This window comes from Mustela putorius, unplaced genomic scaffold, assembly GCF_011764305.1.
Source record: "Mustela putorius furo isolate JIRA1106 unplaced genomic scaffold, ASM1176430v1.1 tig00000095_pilon_pilon_pilon, whole genome shotgun sequence".
NCBI classification, from domain to species: domain Eukaryota; kingdom Metazoa; phylum Chordata; class Mammalia; order Carnivora; family Mustelidae; genus Mustela; species Mustela putorius.
Window position 1 is genome coordinate 33321516 of NW_025421280.1, and position 18678 is coordinate 33340193.

Consider the following 18678-nt stretch of genomic DNA (forward strand, 5'->3'; position numbering starts at 1 on the left):
CCCAGGAGAGTGACTTCCCTGGCCTAGATGGGTCCCCCAGGTGGACCCAACATGCACCCTGAGTTGAGAGCTGATTTGCGAGAACCATGGGGGCAAAGGAACGGTTGAAGGGCACAGCCAGCTGACAGATCCCATGTGGGCTCCAGGCCAAGATGGCTAAACCCATTCCTGCAACAGGTCCAAGGTTCAGGGGCTGGGAGACCTCCTAGATGAAAAGGACGTTAAAACAACCACATACAATGTGTGGACTGAGTTCGGTTCTAGATTGAAGCAGATCCAAATTTAAGGAGACCTGTTGAGACTCTCCAAGAAATGTGATCGCGGACTGGCTTCAGATGATTCCAGAGAATTACTATGGATTTTGTTCGGCGTGACAGTCACGTTGCCACTGTGAAAAATGCATATGTGAGAACAGGGGTGAGTTATGTGATGTCTGGGATTCGCTTTAAAATATTCCAGCCAAGAAAAAATGAGAAGGAACAGCTAACACAAATGTGGCAAAACCTTGGGCTGCCTGGGTGGCTCAGTCACTTAAGCATCTGCCTCTGGCTCAGGTCATGATCCCAGGGTCCTGGGATCGAGCCCAGCATCAGGTTCTCTGCTCGGCGGGGAGCCTGCTTCCTCCTCCTCTCTCTCTGCCTGCCTCTCTGCCTACTTGTGATCTCTCTGTCAAATAAATAAATAAAATATTTTTTAAATTAAAATAAATAAAAAAAAATACTCCAGCCAAGGAAAAGTGAAGAGGGAACACCTAACACAAATGTGGCAAAACCTTGGGCTGCCTGGGTGGCTCAGTCACTTACGCATCTTCCTCTGGCTCAGGTCATGATCCCAGGGTCCTGGGATCGAGCCTCACATGGGGCTCCCTGCTCAGCGGGGAGCCTGCTTCCCCCTCTCTCTCTGCCTGCCTCTTTGCCTACTTTGTAATCTCTGTCTGTTAAATAAATAAATAAAATCTTTTTAAAAAAAATAAATAAATTGGGGTGCCTGGGTGGCTCAGTGGGTTAAGCCGCTGCCTTCGGCTCGGGTCATGATCTCAGGGTCCTGGAATCGAGTCCCGCATCAGGCTCTCTGCTCAGCGGGGAGCCTGCTTCCTCCTCTCTCTGCCTCTCTGCCTACTTGTGATCTCTCTCTGTCAAATGAATAAAATAAAATCTTTTAAAAATAAATAAATAAATAAATAAAATCTTAAAAAAGAAGTGACAAAATCTTAACTGTTGAGTTGGGCCATGCGTATGTATGGAAGTTCAAACATACTTCCGTGTTTGGAATTTTTCAGGCAAAAGAGTTTTACGGCTTTATTAGCTGTTCCCAAACCTTAATGTCCTTTCGGTGCTGCCTCTCCTCTCAGCTGTCTCCCAAACAGGTACCTCTCACGTGACCAAATTTGGAAGGAGGGTGACTTGCGGAGAGTTTTTCAGAAGTCAGGTGCTTGTTCTCGCCCCGCCACCTGAGCATCGCTCTAAGACCCTGCTGGGTGGGGCGCGTCTGGAAAAGCCAGTCACACTCAGGTGATTGCAGCCACTGATTGCAGCCACGCTTGCTGCAGGGGCCTGCACTGAAGTGGGGCAGCCCCTGGAGCACAGGATTTAAGGCGGCACCTCCCTCTCCGGGGCAAACCCCGCGCTTGCTGGACCTGGACACAGAGTTCCTCCTTAAAGCCTAGGCCAGGCATAGGCACCTCGATTGCCGCGTGCCGTACCAGGTCCTATGGCGTTGGAGGCCTCAGTACAATTCCCAGAAAACTAGGGAACTGAGCAGGCTCCCAAGGCAATCCAGGGGGCCCTGCCCATCCGTCAAGCTCTGTGAAGTCTCAGGGGAGAGGACCAGGCTTCCTGCTAACCAGGTAGGTGCAGGTGCAAGGGATGGATGTGGTCCCTCCCTGCAGCCCCGACTTTGGCCACGATCTACCCACCATCTCTAAAGAGCAGTGTGTGCTCTAAGAAGGGATGTGTGGGGACCGCACTACCTCGCCCACTGCTTCTCAGAACAAAAGCAAGCGGTGGCCAGCCATTCCCACCGGGGTACCGCCGGGGAGCCCGCCTCGGAGCCAAATCTCTGGTGCCCTCTGCTGGTCTCTCTGATTACAACAGCCTTTTCCGAGGTCAGCAGGGAAAGCTGGAATAATTAAAACTCATTAAGAGTAAATTTTAAGAAAAAGGGAGAGCTGGAAAATGTTCGTATTGTATTCAAGTGTCTTTGGGCTCTGAGAGACAAGTTCCAGGCACTGTCGGTCCTCCGTTTACTGAGCATTCCCCATGGGCGGCCCCGGACCAGCTCTATCCCTGCGGGCTGGGCTCCGGGCAAGGCTGGGGAGCCACAGCCCCGGGGCTAACTCGGAAGGCTGGGGCATGGCTTCAGAGCCAGGCTCTTACCCGTGCGACGCGCCGTGGAATGCACGTGCGTGCTCGGTACCAAGTGCTTCCTCGTGGTTTTTGATTTCTCTAACAACCCTGGGGAGAATCATTCCCATTTATAGATAAGGAACTTGAGGTCTGAAGTCACTCCACCTGTCCTTGGTTGGTCACAAGTGTGAAAGGTGAAATTCAAACCCTACTTTATCTTTAAGATTTTATTTATTTGGGGCGCCTGGGTGGCTCAGTGGGTTAAGCCGCTGCCTTCGGCTCGGATCATGATCTCAGGGTCCTGGGATCGAGTCCCGCATCGGGCTCTCTGCTCAGTGGGGAGCCTGCTTCCCTTCCTCTCTCTCTGCCTGCCTCTCCGCCTACTTGTGATTTCTGTCAAATAAATAAATAAAATCTTTAAAAAAAAAAGATTTTATTTATTTATTTGACAGACAGAGATCACAAGTAGGCAGAGAGGCAGGCAGAGAGAGAGGGAGGAAGCAGGCTCCCCGCTGAGCCGAGAGCCCGATGTTGGGCTCGATCCCAGGACCCTGAGATCATGACCTGATTGACCTTAACCCACTGAGCCACCCAGGCGCCCCTGCTTGTCAGATTTTTGATTTAGAAGTATTTTCTCCCATTTGGCAGGTTGCCTTTTCATTTTGTTGATGGTTTCCTTTGCTGTGAAGAAGGTTTTTAGTTTGCTGTCGTTCTACTTATTTATTTTTGCTTTTGTTGCCTGTGGTCCTTGGTGCCAAATCCAAAAACTCATCACCAAACCGATGTGAAGGAGCTTACTGCTTGTTTTCCTCTAGGAGTTTTATGGTTTCACGTCTTACATTCTTTTACCCATTTTGAGCTATTTCTTGTGTATGGTGTAGGATAGTGGCCCAGTTGCATTTTTAACTATTGCATTCTTTCGAATGTGGCTGTCCAGTTTTCCCAACACTGTTTATTTATGTTTATTACTTAAAGTGATGTATTTATTTATTTGAGAGAGAGAGACAGTGAGAGAGAGCATGAGAGGGGAAAAGGTCAGAGGGAGAAGCAGGCTCCCCATGTTGCTGGGAGTCCAACGCAGGACTCGATCCTGGGACTTCAGGATCATGACCTGAGCCCATAGCAGTTGCTTAACCAATTGAGCCACCAGATGCCCCCAACACCATTTATTGAAGAGACTGTCCTCTACCCATTGTATGTTCTTGGCTCCTTTGTTGTAAATTAATTGACCATTTGTGCATGGGTTTATTTCTGGGCTCTCTATTCTGTTTCATTGATCTGTGTGTCTGTTAGGTGCTGATATCATACCGTTTTGAATAATGCACCTTGTAATATACTTTCTCAGGAAGCGTGACGCCTCAGCTTTGTTCTTTCTTGAGATTGCCTTGACTATATAAGGGAAGGGTTTCTGTGGTTTCCTACAAATTTTAAGACTTTAAAAAAAAATTTCTGTGAAGTGCCATTGGAATTTTGGTAGAGTTGTAGATTGTTTGGGGGTAATATGGGCATTTTAACAATATTCTTCCCATCCATGAGCATTTATGTTTCTTCAATTTTTTTTTTTTCATCAATGTCTTGTAGTTTTCAGCGTACAGGTCTTTCAGCTCCTTGGTTAAAATTATTCCTAAGTGGTGTTTTTGATGCAATTGTAAATTAGATTGCTTTCTCAATTTATTAGTTTGTGTAATGCAAATTTTTGTGTATTTTGTATCCTTCAATTTTACTAATCCTCCTTTCCAATTTGTTTGACTTTTTTTTTTTAAGATTTTATTTGTTTATTTGAGAGATTGAGAATGAGAGAGAGAACATGAGAGGTTGGAGGGCCTGATGCGGGACTCGATCCTGGGACTCCAGGATCATGACCTGAGCCAAAGGCAGTTGCTTAACCAACTGAGCCACCCAGGCGCCTGACTTTCTTTTTCCTTATCTAATTATTCTGGTCCAGTTCAATCACAACATTCGTGTGAAAGCTGGGATTCGAACTGTACTTTTCAGTCCCACTTCTTCCCCAGACCCTCCACTCCTTATGGAAAGAGACAGTTATCCGCTTTGCTGTTTCTGATGCTGGTAGATTTGGGGCGGGGTGGGATCTCTTCTGGGCTGAGAGCCAGTCCTGCAATGCTTCCCTCTCCCCAGCAGGATCACACAAGCTCCGACCCACAGTGGGCATATGGTCATCTCCTTTAACTCTTTCAGCATTTGCGGAGGCCCACACTGGACTAAGCACTATAGGGTGTTGGGAGCTCAGCAATGAACAGACCCCTGGAACCACCCTTTGGGCGCCTGTGTATACCCCAACACCCAGTCTCCTTGTCTGACCTAACAATTCCAGTCCACAGGCTTTACAACTCAGGAGGCAAAAAGGTACTGGAGAGAGGGAGCAAAAATATGGAGGACTCCTCTGGAAAAGGCTGACCTTCCAACCAAAGACAAAGACACACAGACTTTAGGCCTACACTAAGCCCCTAAATTCCTGGAACACTGAGTTATCTACTTGGTTGTCAACTGCTCCTTTCAGCTTCACACCTACAGGGGGTCTGCATGGGACCCACCCTGGCTGAATGTCAGAAGTGGCATTTGATAACCAGCTCAAGGGGTGAGGCCATGCCGCTCTTTCAGTACTTCTGATCACAGCGAGGAACAGGTCTCACTCGATGCCAGTGTGTCTTAAACCTTTCCTGAGGTTGGTTAGTATCTCTGTTGAACAGAGACATCAGGATTTAGGCCTTTGGTAGGTAACACTGTAAGATTATAATGTAGTGTCTGCCATATTTGTTCTCATTAATTTCTTTTTCATATTCACTAACTCACTGTATTCAAGGTTTACTTACGGCTAATGATAGCAGCATTTAGTAATTCTGGCAGGATGCTGTTAAGATCTAATATAGGAAAAAAAAAAGTTCTAATAAGATCTAATATAGGATCCTGAGTTTGAGGAGTAAGGCCACAGGGTTGGGAGTTAGAGCTTGAATCATGGTTTCGCCACAGCTTTGGAAAAATCAACTTTTTAAAAAAAAATTAGATTTATTTATTTATTTGATAGACAGAAATCACAAGCAGGCAGAGAGGTAGGCAGAGAGAGAAGGAGGAAGCAGGCTCCCCGCCAAGCAGAGAGCCCGACACAGGGCTCGATCCCAGGACCCTGGGATCATGACCAGAGCTGAAGGCAGAGCCCTTAACCCACTGAGCCACCCAGGCGCCCCTGAAACTGTTTTGTTTTTTTTTTAGAGAGAAAGGGAAAGCAGAGAGAGAGACAGAGCGCAGAGAGGGAGTGAGAGAGAGAAGCAGACTCCCTGTTAAGCAGAGTTCCACTCAGGGCTTGATCCCCGGACCCTGAGATTATGACTTGAGCGGAAGGCAGACGCCGGACTGGCCACCCAGAAACTGTTTCTTAGCTTTATTTCAGAATGATTAAAACTACTACTCATGAAAACGAGGATAAACTTTTCAACTCCAAATTTAAAATGAAAATCAGAACGGTCTTAGGACTCCTTGGGAGTCACCTGACAAATGTGATTAGCCTTGGTCGAGAAACTGTGAGGCTCAATGAGGAAGGCTCATGTAGACTCACAGCTAACTCGACAATGATAAACGTCACATGGTCTTGTCGCTTTGCTCTCCCCCAACTCCTAAACCAACCGAGACGGAGACCAAAACCAAGCTAACTCTGAATTAGCTTTGGCTAACAGGAACGAGAGGAGAGTAGCCAAAAAGGCTGTGAAATACTCTGCACATAATTTATTTAAGTCACTCTGCATCTGATGCTCGCTTGCACCCACTGCACCATCCGCGCCAGGGCTTGGGCCCGGTCTGCACCCAGGCCTCGGTCTCATCTGGGGACCTCCGACCGCACCAGGGAGTCGGCCTGACTCAGGGCGAGTTTGTCTTTCTTCTCCTTCTGCAAGACCTGCTCCTCCCACAGCGCCTGGTCCACCTGATCGTCGGTGAGCACGACAGGCTTGTACTTCTCGTCAAAGAGCCGCTCGTTGGTCTCGGAATGCAGCTGATGCGGCCCGACGACGCGCAGATGAGCCGGCAGGTGCCGGAACTCCTCGTCGTTGATGTCGCAGTCGCGCATCCGGGCGGCCAGCACCCACCAGCGGCCCACGAAGCCCAAGTCCAGGATTCGGTCCGGGAAGTCGGTCCAGCGGGGCTGCAGGTAGCGGCAGCGGGCCTGGTAGAGGCTGGCCTCGGCGTCCACGGGCGCCTCGTACACCAGCGCGCAGAGGCCCAGGTTCACGTGGCGGAGGCGGCCGCGACCCCGCAGCCACAGCAGCCGCTGCACGTAGTCCTCGGAGGCGCGGTTGCGCGTGGCCGGGGCCAGCAGCAGAAGGGTCCCCGACGCATCCAGCAGCGCCTCCTCGAAGGCCGCCTCGCTCGGCGCCAGCGCACAGCAGGCCGCCGCGCCGCCCAGCAGCCCCGTATACACGGCCGCCCGCCAGGGTCGAGCCCGCGCCGCCGCCGCCGCGTCCCGGCAGGCCTCGGCGTAGTCCCGGAGCAGCACGCGGGCCCAGGAGCCTGAGGAGAGAGAAGCAGAACAAACAGGTGAGAGCAGGCCGCTGTGGCCACCGCCGCCTCCCGCCGCTACTCACCCAACCGCGTCCACACGCCTGGCTTCGCGGCCGCTGGGCCACCAGACTCTTCTCGGTTTCGGGACCAAAATCTCTTCAGAGCGGCCGTTGCCATTCTCTTCCGGCTTGGCGTCCCATTTCCGAAGAGAAACACCGCGTATGCGAAGAAAAAGGCCCGGGGGCCTCCTGCGCAAGCGTGAGCACTGCCGGAAGTGGTTTCCCATCGGAAGAGAATAGAAAAGGGACCGATGCCGGATGTTGCTGTCCGAGCTGAGCGGGGTCGGCTGTGGCGTGGAGGCGGGCCGCGCAGGCGCAGAGAGCCTGGGCCACGCCGACTGAGGCAGCGTCAGGTGAGGAGGGCGGGGTGCACCTGTGGGGCGGGGACGGCGAGTTTCACCCCCCGGCTCCGTGCCCTAACGGCCAGGCTGGGCTCGGGGCTGAGAGAGAGGCCCCGGGGGGCACCGAATAGGGTTGGGAGCGGGTGTCATTGGCCTCTGTCCTCAGAGCGGGATGCGGTGACGCCCCTGAGCGACCATGGCAGCGGCCGACGAGCTGGCCTTCCACGGTGAGTGCGGCGGCGACCGGCCGGAACCTCCCACCCAGGTTCCAGCTGACCGCCAGCATGAATCCCCGTCAGCTGTGAGCCCTAACCCCGACCCAGGCAAGATGCCCATCCGGGACTCGAACCCCACTCCCGGCAGAGCCTCTGTCCCAGAGCTGACCCCATCCCAGAAGCAGCCTTAATCGCAGGCCCTGGCTAGGAGTGGGGGAACACGCCTTCCACATGCTCATAATTTAGGAAGCTGGGCCCTTCGGTGGCCCCAGTTGGAGTCTTGGCCCCCAGATGAGCCATGGACCAAACCAAATTGTCCTGACTCCCAAAACACGCCTGTGTCCCATATTCCTTCTCGGTAGAGTTCGAGGAAGCTTCTGATCTGCTGGCCGAGACCCCAGATGCGGCCACCACCAGTGGAAGCAATCAGCTGACCCCACAGGGGCACGTGGCCGTGGCGGTGGACTCGGGTGGCAGTTATGGAGCTGAGGAGGAAGTGGAGGAGAGTGACAGGACTGCGGTGAGTCCCGGCGGGGCCCTGCCTGCCTCCCGCCTTGCCCCCAGCCTTGCCCCCAGCCTCTGCCCAGGCCATACGGGCGGCTACTGAAAGCCCATGCCGTTCAGCTCCTACAGGAGGAGAAGCAGCAGCCCGGATTCTGGACGTTTGGCTACTATCAGAGTTTCTTTGACGTGGACACATCCCAGGTCAGGCCCGGGAAGCGGGTGGGATGGGGCTTGCAGTCACACAGGGCTCGAGCCACCAGCACCGAGCCCTTCCTGGACACCGGAGTGCTGGGGATGCCCAGGTGGGAGAACGAGTTCCCGCCCAGGCTGGCTGGATTAACTGCATGTGGTGTGACCGGGGCTCATGGGAACACAGATGCATGTGCTCAGGCAGGTTAGAGAAGGGCCTCCTGGAGGAGGTGAGGAGTGCGCTGAGACCGGAAGGAGAAGGAAGCCTCAGCTGGGCAGACTGAAGGGAAGCATGTGTTACAGGCACAGGGAACAGCAGATACAGAGGACCGGAGGGGAGAGAAGGCGTGAGGTGTCACAGGAACCCGCGGTCACTTGGTCTGGTTGGAGAGTGTGAAGTGGGGGACAGGTAGGCGGAAGCCAGAGCACAGAGGCCTCGTATCCTGTGTGAAGGAGTTTGGGTTTTATCCTGACGGTGCTGGGAAGCCATCAGCGGGTTTAGAGCAGGAGAGGAATGAGTGGAATTAGCAGACACGGTGCAAGGACGTGGGTCAGAGTGCCCAGGCCAGGAAGGGAAATCATAAACTTGGGGCGCGGAACAGGGGACATAGAGGAGAGAGATGTAGGCGGAAGGAGACCAAGGACTTGACTGTCCCCTACCTCACAGTCCAGACACGTCACAGCAGGACAGGCTGTTCAGGGCAGCCACGCCAAGGGAAGGGGAAGTAAAGGGAAAGATGACTGGCCCAGAAGATTCCTTCAGTTGGCAGCACACTGGGGTATTGAGACTGGCAGGGGGAACGGCTCCAGCCCCTCGAGAATCCAGCGGGAACATCTGAGGCCTTGCAGGCAGGGGAGATGGGAGGTCAGCAAGGAGGGAGCCTCTGAGGGCAGGGCAGGAGCTTGGCCCTCTCCTCTGTCGGGGCTAAAGGGCCCCGTGCAAGGCTTCCATTCTGAGCCCCACCTTGTCTCCAGGTCCTGGACCGAATCCGAGGCTCGCTGCTGCCCCGGCCTGGCCACAACTTTGTGCGGCACCATCTGCGGAATCGGCCAGACCTGTATGGTGAGTGGTGGTGTGCATTCAGCTCGAGAACTCCCTCGGCACACGTGGAGCGGGTGCTGGCCCATGGATTCCAGCTGAGAAGAAAGCAAGGGGCACTCCGGAGAGCAAGGGGCACGTCCTGTCTGGGGAGACGGTTCTAGACAAGGCTGCCAAGGGCAGCAGGGCTCAGAAGAAGAGCAAACAGTTTAGAGCATGTGAGTTGCTGTTTCGCATGGGTTGGACAGGGAAGACCCTTATGAGAAGGATGAGGCCTTGTTGGTGTTAAAGGATGGTGCTGAGGAGATTCAGGGGAAGAACATTCCAGAAGGGGACACGGGTCCAGTGATGGGGCAGTATTGTCCTTGGCGTAGAGAGTTATATGAGGTCACAGAGGTGACAGGAGGAGACTGCGCTTGCCGTACAGGTCTCCGTGAGAAGGAGTCTCAGTTAAGGGCTCTGAGGCTTCCTCTGGCCATGGGGGCAGGGGGCGCGGGGCGGGAGCAGTGCTCTGCCATTTTCCACGTGTGGGATGGTGGGATCCAGCCCAGGTGGAGAGCAGTGGTTGGACTGTGGACTAGATCTCAGAGTTGGAGTCGCCAGGATGTCCTGACATGCCCGAGGGGGTTGGGAGGAGAGAGAGGCAGGATGGCTCTGGGGTGTTCATCGGGACCACCCGAGGAATGGGCCTGTCATGTACGGACTGGAAAGGCTGGGCAGGTTGGAGGGGAGTGCACAGGGGTGGGAGGCTGGAACTGGAGAGGCCTAGACGTGCCCATGGAAATGTTGACTATAAGCCTGTGGTTCAGGGCACAGACCGGACTGGAGATATTTGGGAGACATTAGGCTCGATGTGACATAAGGGCCGGAGGCTGGGCAGGATCGTGCAGGGGGTGAACACAGAGGGAGAGGAGGGGTCAGGACTGTGTCCTAAAGGTCCCCGTTGTTAAAGGGGTCAGGGACTTACAGATGTTGAGGAATTGCCAGGGGAGTGATGTGGTAGAAGCCAGGAGCACGAAGTCCTAGAAAGCACATGCAGTGTGTTTCCAGAAAAGGGAGATCAGCTACATACAGCAAAAGCTATGGAAAGGTCAGGAAAGCTGAGGGACTAGGAGCCAGCACGGGCTTCAGCCACCCCACATGGTCATCACTGGTCATGTTGCGGGGGGAGTCAAGTCAGGGTGGAGGTAGCTCGGACCTTAGAAAGAGGCTTGGGTCCCGGCACAGTTGAGATGGGACAAGTCACCTGTCCTGGGAGCCCTGGGTTCCTCACCACCCCCGGCCCACAGGCCCCTTCTGGATCTGTGCCACACTGGCTTTCGTCTTGGCCGTCACTGGCAACCTGACCCTGGTGCTGGCCCAGAGGAGAGACCCCTCTATCCACTACAGCCCCCAGTTCCACAAGGGTAAGTGAAGTAGGCAAGGCCCCGGCCCTGCCCAAGCTGGGAGTGCCGCGGAGCCCCGAGGGTGACGGCCTGCCTTACCCCTGCCCCCCAGTGACCGTGGCCGGCGTCACCATCTACTGCTACGTTTGGCTGGTGCCGCTGGCGCTGTGGGCCTTCCTGCGGTGGCGGAAGGGGGTCCGCGAGCGCATGGGGCCTTACACCTTCCTGGAAACCGTGTGCGTCTACGGCTACTCCCTCTTTGTCTTCATTCCCACTGTGGTAAGTGCGGCCCCAGGCTGCGGAGGGGGGGGGCGACAGGTGCCCAGTGGAAGGCCTGGCAACCAGCTGCCCGTGTCGCCCCCAGGTCCTGTGGCTCATCCCTGTCCCATGGCTGCAGTGGCTCTTCGGGGGGCTGGCCCTGGCCCTGTCAGCCGCTAGCCTGGTGTTCACTCTCTGGCCTGTTGTCCGAGAGGACACCAGGTTGGTGGCTGCGGTGCTGCTCTCGACTGTCGTGCTGCTCCACGCCCTCCTGGCCGTGGGCTGTAAGGTACAGGCGATCAGGGCTGGGCCTCGGGCTTGGGGGAGATGGGGTGTCACCGACTGTCCCCCAACACTGACCCCAAGGGCTTCGGCACAGTTTTACTTCTTCCAGCCGCTGCCTCTGGCGCACCCGGCCCCCCCAACACAGGCTGCATCTCTGTCCCCAGACCTCCCGCCGCCGCCCACCTCTAGCGCCCACACCACCTAGGGAATGCCCGGCCCGAAGGTGAGGCCGGTTTCCCGCGGCCCCTGGGGGCTTCTCCCGCCCTCGCTCCCCGAGGCCAGGCGTCACAGCTCTGCTCCCCGGCGTCTCCCTTTCAGGCCCAGCAGGAGGGGAAACCGCTGCCCGCCCTGCCCCTCAGACCATGACTGAAGTCTCCCCTGACACCTCGAGATCACTCTGCTGCTTTCCAGACTTTTCTTACAAAGCAAACACTTTTATTTTCTATGCAAAGGTGATTCCGAGAATTTGTAGAAAGGTGGGAAAAGGGCAGCGAAGCAGAGAGCTTCCGGGGGGGGCTGGTGCCCCCGGGCTCCCCGCCAGGTCTTCTGCTTTCCCTGATGGGACGCGTGGGAGAGCAGACAGGGCCACCCCGGCCTCGACTGTGCCTGCCCTTCCTGGGTGCCCAGGGAGCGGGTCCCAGGGCCGAGCCTGAGCTCCACCACGGCCGTGTTCGGGGGTTCAGCAACGGGGGAGCAGAAGTAGAAGAAAACTGCCTGTGCTGAAACATACATTTCCTTGTTTATTGGTTTTGTTGGGGGGGGGCAGAGGTCCCTGCAAGGCCCCTTCCCAGGCTGGGGAGGGACCAGAGTGCCATCATAGTAGTAGGGACTGGAGCGTCTACAAATATCACGGGAAATAAACAGGCCTAATGTGAGCTACGAGGGGGAAAGGACGCCTTCCACGATCGATTCTTGAGGTTTCTCATGTCGGCCCCAAGTGGCTGACAGTGACCCTTCCCTCCAGGCCCTGGGCCCATGGGGCCACCTGTTCTAACTCTTGGTAGGGGTGGGGGAGGGGACCTGCAGGGGCTCAGGGACAGGACAGCAGCAAGAGGCAGGGGCCGAGGACGGAGGGCCTTCCCGACAGCCGGGGTGGGTTGTACATTCAAGTGTGAGGTGAACCCTTTGGTGGGAGGGGGGCCTCGGGTCTCCAGAGGCCTGGCCCCACCCCTGTCCCGAAGACTCGGCAGGGCTGCCCCTCACCACTGAGCCTCTGAGTGGGGGGAGAGGGGCTGCTGGCTCGGCCCGGCCGGCCTGGTTTCTCAGAGGGTCTGTGGATTGACACTGGTTCTTCTCGTAAAAAAATAAAATTAAAAAAAGCAGCATGTCACGCCCATTGTGACCAAGGCCTGGTAGTTGAAGGGGAGGCCCCGCCCAGTCAGGACCGCCTTCCCACTGGACACAGGCAAGGGGGGGCAGGCGCCGGGGGACCGGGTGGGGTGGCAGCTGCTCCCCGCGCGCCCCCCCCTCCGACACCGGGCCTGCAGCTGTTAGCCCCGGACACGCCTGTTACAGAAGATGTCAGACCCAGGTCAGGGTGGAGGGCAGGAGGGGGAGCCAGGGCTCCCACGACATGATCTCGTGTAAAACATGGCAGCGACACACGCTCAGGGCCAAGATGTGGGTGGGCGGTGGAGAGGGGACGGCGGCGGCGACGTCATGTAGAAAAGTGTCCGAGTTCCCAGAGCAGAGGGCTGGGGCCGGGAGCCGGGGCTTCCCCGGTGCGGGGGTGAGAGCCGCCCAGGCGGGGAGGGGGTGGGCAGGGTGTTCATTTGGTTTCCTGGTGCTGTCAGTCTGTTCCACGCCGGAGGGGCCTAGCTCCCGTAGTGCATGGTGTTGGTCGGGATGGACATGGGGGAGGCCATGGAGATGGCGGGGCCACCCATGGTGAACTGGCTGTTGACCGCGTAGTGGGCGCTGGAGCCGCCGCCGCTGCTGCCCTGGGCGCCGGAGGACCCTGTGGGGTGGGGGTGGGGGGTGGCACGGGCGCTGAGGGGCCGGCCCTGCCCCCTCGCCCGCCCAGACCCGCGGCAGAGTCAGACAGAGACAGACAGCAGGCGAGAGGGCAGGCGGGCGGCCGGGGGACCACACACTCACACCCACGGGGCCCGCTCCCGCCGCCCGCCGTTACCTTGGACAATCCCCGTGCTCATTATGGAGCCCATCCGGGAGTGGGTGTGATTGACAATCCCCGTGTTGGCTGCGCAGCGAGAGGGAGGAGGAAGGAAGGCAGACGGCGTCACCGCCCCCGGCCGGCCCCGCGATGGCGCTAGGGGGTGGGGAGGGTGGGCGCGGCGGCTGCAGAGTGCGCGGAGAAGAACGGAACGCGGGGTCTCTGCCCGGAGCCCCAGGAAGAGAAGGGAGTGACGGCGACCGTGGCACAGAGAGCCCAGGCCCTAGAGAACTGTGGCCGCCCACCCTGCCGCCCCCAGGCCCCTGGGGAGACTCACCTAAAGGAATCAGGTTGTTGTGGCCCACGCTGGAGCCACCGGCTATGACACTGCTCAGGTCGTAGGCGGTCGGCATCCCTGTGTGCAGAGCCGGTGAGGTCAGGGGTGGGGAGGCCGTGTCCTCACCCCCACCCCCAGCAGGAGCACCCCGCCCCGCCCCCACCGGCCACTCACCAGCCACGGCCATCCCGCTGCCGAGGTTGTAGGTGCTGCCCGTGTTCCACATGTTCTCCGAGGGGGACGTGTAGTGGGAGCCGGGCGGGGGCGAGGGCGTCGTGCCTGTGTATCTGCAGCACAGACAGACCAGCGCGCAGGGCTGAGAGGCCGCAGGGCAGGACGGGCTCCCCCTGTGGAGGCTACGGGCCCATCCTACCTGAAGAAGGGGTTTTTCAGATCCAGGAGGTTACTGGATTTGGAGCCCGTCTGGTCTACCTGGGCCACAATACTGATGTCATAGCTCTGTCTGCAGAGAGGACAGGGCAGGACGGCCATGAGCTGGCTGGAGAGACAGACCCCTGCCTCCCCCAGCCCCGGGTGGCAGCTCCCACCTCTTGTTGGCAATAAGCAGACATGTCCCTGAGAGCGTGTCCCCGGCCTTGGCGAACAGTGGTGACTGGAACAGGCAGCGGACCTGGTACCAGTGGGTCAGGGGCTCCGTCGGGGCCGTGGACAGCCATACTGTCATTCTGCCAAGCAAGGACAGGCACACGCAGGACCAGGCTGCAGCCTCTGCCCTGTGCGCCTCGAGCTCTCCCCAGGTGTTTCTGATGGGTCCCCTGAGGCCCTAGAGCTGAGACGCTGGCTGGCCGGGCATCCCAGGCACACGCCCATGCACACACGTCCATGTACACGCACACACCACAGCGAGGATGGGCCCACTCACCCTGACCTCTGCCAAGAGCCGGAGACCGGACTCCATGAGGGACAGTTACTGAGAACAAGACAGACGCCCCCCCCCCACCACCACCAGTCTCTGGTTCAGAGGGAGCTCTCATTGCTTTTGCAGGGACAGGGAGCCTAGAGCAGTCCTGTCCTGTCCTGTCCTGTCCTAGCCCCGAGCCCACCCTGGGGATCACAACTGCAGGGAAGTGGCTGGGACTGGGCCGGGGCGGCGCACGGAGCACACCCTCGCTCTTTGCACTCACATGGAGCCGATGAAGGCGACATCAAACCAGAAAGCCAGGCCGTGAACTAGCCCGGAATGCAGCATGTGGAATTTGAATGGGATTTCTATCCTGGAAGGCAAAGTGCAGTGATTGCTGGGGAAGCCAAACAGGGACGGCCAGGAGAGAAGAGGGGTGGCTGGGTGCAGTGTCCCGGGGCCGCTGCCGGCCCGCCCTGGGGCAGAGAAGGCCTGAGGGAGTGTGTGCCGGTCCTGGACCCTAGCAGGAGCCAGGCTTAGCAGCGGGGCATGGGTGCCAGTACCTGTGCAAATCTCCTTCTTTGGCTTCTAAGAAGTTCACTGTGTACTTGACAGACTTGGCCATCAGGATCCGGATGTCAAATGTGTCCTAGGAGAGAGACCACAGTGTGACCTGGCTTCAGGTACGAAGGCCAGCTGGGAAGGGGTGAGCTCTGCCCCACTCCCTGTCTGGCCACGGCTTTGAGGCCGTTGGGCTAAAACCATTCTCAGACATGCTGGGCGGGGTGGGGTGTCCTCGAGCCACCACAGAGGACAATGAGGCGACAGCTCTCAACCATTCATGTGCATTAGAGACTTGGCAGCTCCCCTTCTGGGAGTCTGACCTACACGTGTGCGTGGATGTGTCCAAGCTCGCACACACACAACCAGTCGTGCTCTGGAAACTGCCTAATGACGCCACCAATGTCCCATCCGTCAGAGACTGAGCAAGGACGGGGAGGCTGTGAACAGGTGGGGAGGGTCTCAAGACAGACTAAGTTAATAAGCAAACGGGGGGACTGTGCTGCCCTCCACTCCCCCCAAGCTGGAGGCTTTAGAGCAGACGGGCGCTCCTGTGAGCAACTACAGCAGCTGAATAAAATACTGGGGGGGGGGATACTTGGGGGGAGCCTAGTTTGCGAGTCAGGAAGAGCAACAGTGGCAGCCGCCACTCTGGGAGCCAAGATCCTGGAGACACGCTTTTCCGCCTGTGCCTTTCCCCTTTGGGCAGGACCTTCTGGCGGCCTCCCTAGATGGGGACAGCAAAACGGGGACTCAGGGTCACCAAGGCAGCTAGGATTCCAGGGCTCCAGAAACGAACAAAAGGGAAATGCAGAAACAGGAGATGGGCATTCTGCACGGGATCCCACTCCGCGGTGTGGGCCAGTTCCCGAGCCGCACAGGCCTGGGGCTGAGAGGCGGAGAACTCACGCAGGAGCCACTCGGAAGACGCTCATAGACCAGGGGGAGGTTCAGCCGCACATGAGTGCTGGACGAGGAGCCCTCATGAAGCAGCCACCAGGCTTGCACTGAGACCACTGACCGCCGGGCCCTAAAGCAGCAGTTCCCCAAATGTGGTCCCTTCCAAAGCACTCGCAAGGTCAAAACTATTTTCGTGATAGTACTAAGATGTTTTCTGCCTTTTTCTTTGGTTCATTTACCAACTGAACACAGAAGTAGAATCCAACTGTCTTCTATTAAGCCAAACATTAAAGAGATTTGCAAATTAAAAATGCCAACTGTGGGGCACCTGGGTGGCTCAGCTGGTTAAGCATCGGCCTTCGGCCCAGGTCATGATCCTTCGGTTCTTGGATCGAGCCCCACATTGGGCTCCCTGCTCAGTGGGTGGCCTAATTCTCCCTCCCCTCCCCGCTCATGCTCTCTCTTGCTATCTCTGTCTCTCTCTCTCAAATAGATAAAAATCTTAAAAAGGACACCCGGGAGGCTCAGTTGGTTAAGCAGCTGCCTTTGGCTCAGGTCATGATCCCAGGGTCCTGGGATGGAGCCCCACATCGGTCTCTCTGCTCAGCAGGGAGCCTGCTCCTCTGTCTCCCTCTGCCTGCTGTTCTGCCTACTTGTAATCTCTCTCAATCTCTCTGTCAAATAAATAAATAAAATGTTTAAAAAAAAATCTTTAAAAAAAAGCCAATTGTTCTCACTGAAAAGTTTTGGAAAATCGTTTTTTACTTAAAGATTACTATGTATGTTGGGCACGTAGGTGGCTCAGTCAGTTAAGCGACTGCCTTTGGCTCAGGTCATGATCCCAGAGTCCTAGGACTGAGTCCCACGTTGGGCTCCCCCTACTCTGTGGGGAGCCTGCTTCTCCCTTTCCCTCTGCCTGCCACTCCCCCTGCTTGTTCTCTCTCTCCCTCTGTCAAATAAATAAAATCTTTTTAAAAAATACTATTTATGGGGGCACCTGGGTGGCTCAGTGGGTTAAGCCGCTGCCTTCCGCTCAGGTTGTGATCCCAGGGTCCTGGGATCGAGCCCCGCATCGGGCTCTCTGCTCAGCAGGGAGCCTGCTTCCTGCTCTCTCTCTGCCTGCCTCTCAGCCTACTTGTGATCTCTATCAAATAAATAAATAAAATCTTTTAAAAAATACTATTTATGTTAACATGTAATGGGCTTGTTATTTTAAAACATGTATTTTTTAGGCTTGATTTTTTTTTTCAGGGCTTGAACTCACAATCCTGAGATCAAGATCTGAGGTGAGGTCAAGAGTCGGATGCTCCACCGACTGAGCCACCCAGGCTCCCTATCTTGGACTTTATTTTTAATACCAAGAGATACTGACACTGTAGCAATAGCTAGAACACTAACACAAGCTCTTTGGGATCCTCCATTTTTAAGAATGTGAACAGGTCACCTGAGACCAAAATGCTTAAAAACCATTGCCCTATAAGAAGCCAAGAAATAGCCCAGCAGGGGCGCCTGGGTGGCTCAGTGGGTTAAGCCTCTGCCTTCGGCTCAGGTCATGATCTCAGGGTCCTGGGATCAAGCCCCGCATCGGGCTCTCTGCTCAGCAGTGAGCCTGCTTCCCCTTCTCTCTGCCTGCCTCTCTGTCTGCTTGTGATCTCTCTATCTCTCTCTCTTTCCGTGAAATAAATAAATAAATAATCTTTAAAAAAAGAAATAGCCCAGCAAAAGTCGAGTCTGAAAAGCAGCCTCAAAATATGTCAAATGCCTGAAAAGGCCCAGGTGATCTATCTATATGGCTAATTGCCTTAAGAAAAACAAATCCTTGAGAGGGATAACATCATCCAGAGCTTCCATTTTTTTTTTTTTTTTTTTTTTAGATTTTATTTATTTATTTGTCAGAGAGTGAATGAGAGCGAGCACAGGCAGACAGAGTGGAAGGAAGAGTCAGAGGGAGAAGCAGGCTCCCTGCAGAACAAGGAGCCCGATGTGGGACTCGATCCCAGAACGCTGGGATCATGACCTGAGCCGAAGGCAGCCGCTTAACCAACTGAGCCATCCAGGCGTCCCCAGAGCTTCCATATTTCATTCTGGCATCCAATAAGCAGGTATACTGAGAGAACCAAAGGATGAGAAGAAAAAACTGAGAGTAAACAAAAAAGAGAAGTATACTTAGCACCTACATACTAAAAGTGACCAGAAACTTAGAGATGTACAAGGAAAAAAAAGGTAGAAAAAATGAAGAATTTCAGAGAACACAGATTAAGAAAAAAGCAAAATGAGATCCTGGAACTGAAATTAAGAATTAGAAAATCAGGGGCGCCTGGGTGCCTCAGTGGGTAAAACCTCTGCCTTCGGCTCAGGTCATGGTCTCAGGGTCCTGGGATTGAGCCCTCTCTCTGCTCAGCGGGGAGCCTGCTCCCCCCCCCCCCCGCTCTCTCGGCCTGCCTCTCTGCCTGCTTGTGATCTCTCTCTGTCTCTCTGTTAAATAAATAAAATATTGGGGCACCTGGGTGGCTCAGTGGGTTAGGCCGCTGCCTTCGGCTCAGGTCATGATCTCAGGGTCCTGGGATTGAGTCCCACATCGGGCTCTCTGCTCAGCGGGGAGCCTGCTTCCTCCTCTCTCTCTCTCTGCCTGCCTCTCTGCCTACTTGTGATCTCTCTCTGTCAAATAAATAAATAAAATCTTAAAAAAAAAAAAAAACTTCTCCATATTAAAGGAGCTAAGTTTAAAAAAAAATAATAAAATAAATAAAATATTAAAAAAAAAAAAGAATTAGAA

The 18678-nt window shown here is 55.6% G+C and overlaps 3 protein-coding genes across 7 annotated transcripts in view; 1 reads left to right on the plus strand and 2 right to left on the minus strand.

Annotated features, from left to right (window-relative positions):
* Window positions 1–5727: 5727 nt before the first annotated feature.
* Window positions 5728–7072, minus strand: TIMM29 (translocase of inner mitochondrial membrane 29). Its single transcript, XM_013054152.2, has 2 exons — window positions 6938–7072; window positions 5728–6863 (listed from the first exon to the last, which is right to left on the minus strand). Exons 1-2 carry the CDS (start codon window positions 7029–7031, stop codon window positions 6175–6177), a joined length of 783 nt encoding a protein of 260 aa, XP_012909606.1. The 5' UTR covers window positions 7032–7072; the 3' UTR covers window positions 5728–6174.
* Window positions 7073–7130: 58 nt separating this feature from the next.
* YIPF2 (Yip1 domain family member 2) lies at window positions 7131–15124 on the plus strand. Of its 4 annotated transcripts, XM_004748417.3 has the most exons (10): window positions 7131–7266; window positions 7421–7481; window positions 7832–7989; window positions 8094–8174; window positions 9138–9225; window positions 10491–10607; window positions 10699–10865; window positions 10951–11133; window positions 11224–11352; window positions 11448–12459. In XM_004748417.3, exons 2-9 carry the CDS (start codon window positions 7451–7453, stop codon window positions 11332–11334), a joined length of 936 nt encoding a protein of 311 aa, XP_004748474.1. In that variant the 5' UTR covers window positions 7131–7266; window positions 7421–7450; the 3' UTR covers window positions 11335–11352; window positions 11448–12459. The 4 variants fall into 4 exon arrangements, with proteins under 4 accessions (XP_004748474.1, XP_004748475.1, XP_044939888.1 ...); XM_004748418.3 differs by lacking the exon at window positions 7131–7266 and having other exon boundaries at window positions 7273–7481; window positions 11239–11352; XM_045083953.1 differs by lacking the exons at window positions 7131–7266; window positions 11224–11352; window positions 11448–12459 and adding an exon at window positions 15057–15124 and having other exon boundaries at window positions 7273–7481.
* Window positions 11543–18678, minus strand: part of CARM1 (coactivator associated arginine methyltransferase 1) — a 41813-nt gene continuing 34677 nt past the window's right edge. Inside the window, exons 9-16 of one of the 2 annotated variants that reach the window (XM_045083929.1) lie at window positions 15005–15090; window positions 14725–14814; window positions 14128–14265; window positions 13953–14042; window positions 13754–13866; window positions 13580–13657; window positions 13261–13329; window positions 11543–13086 (exon numbers count right to left, since the gene is read on the minus strand). In XM_045083929.1, the coding sequence (XP_044939864.1) occupies window positions 12944–13086; window positions 13261–13329; window positions 13580–13657; window positions 13754–13866; window positions 13953–14042; window positions 14128–14265; window positions 14725–14814; window positions 15005–15090 (807 nt within the window). In that variant the 3' untranslated portion in view covers window positions 11543–12943. The remainder of the gene's footprint in view (window positions 13087–13260; window positions 13330–13579; window positions 13658–13753; window positions 13867–13952; window positions 14043–14127; window positions 14266–14724; window positions 14815–15004; window positions 15091–18678) is intronic. The other variant, XM_045083931.1, reaches the window with a different exon arrangement.

Bases quoted from the DNA above. Each gene is read 5' to 3' on its own strand.
- TIMM29 (XM_013054152.2), bottom strand. From the start codon at position 7,031: ATGGCAACGGCCGCTCTGAAGAGATTTTGGTCCCGAAACCGAGAAGAG. The intron at 6,864-6,937 runs GTGAGTAGCGGC...CTCTCTCCTCAG, and splicing joins AGGCGTGTGGACGCGGTTGG to GCTCCTGGGCCCGCGTGCTG.
- YIPF2 (XM_004748417.3), top strand. From the start codon at position 7,451: ATGGCAGCGGCCGACGAGCTGGCCTTCCACG. The intron at 7,482-7,831 runs GTGAGTGCGGCG...CCTTCTCGGTAG, and splicing joins CGACGAGCTGGCCTTCCACG to AGTTCGAGGAAGCTTCTGAT. The intron at 10,608-10,698 runs GTAAGTGAAGTA...CCTGCCCCCCAG, and splicing joins CAGCCCCCAGTTCCACAAGG to TGACCGTGGCCGGCGTCACC.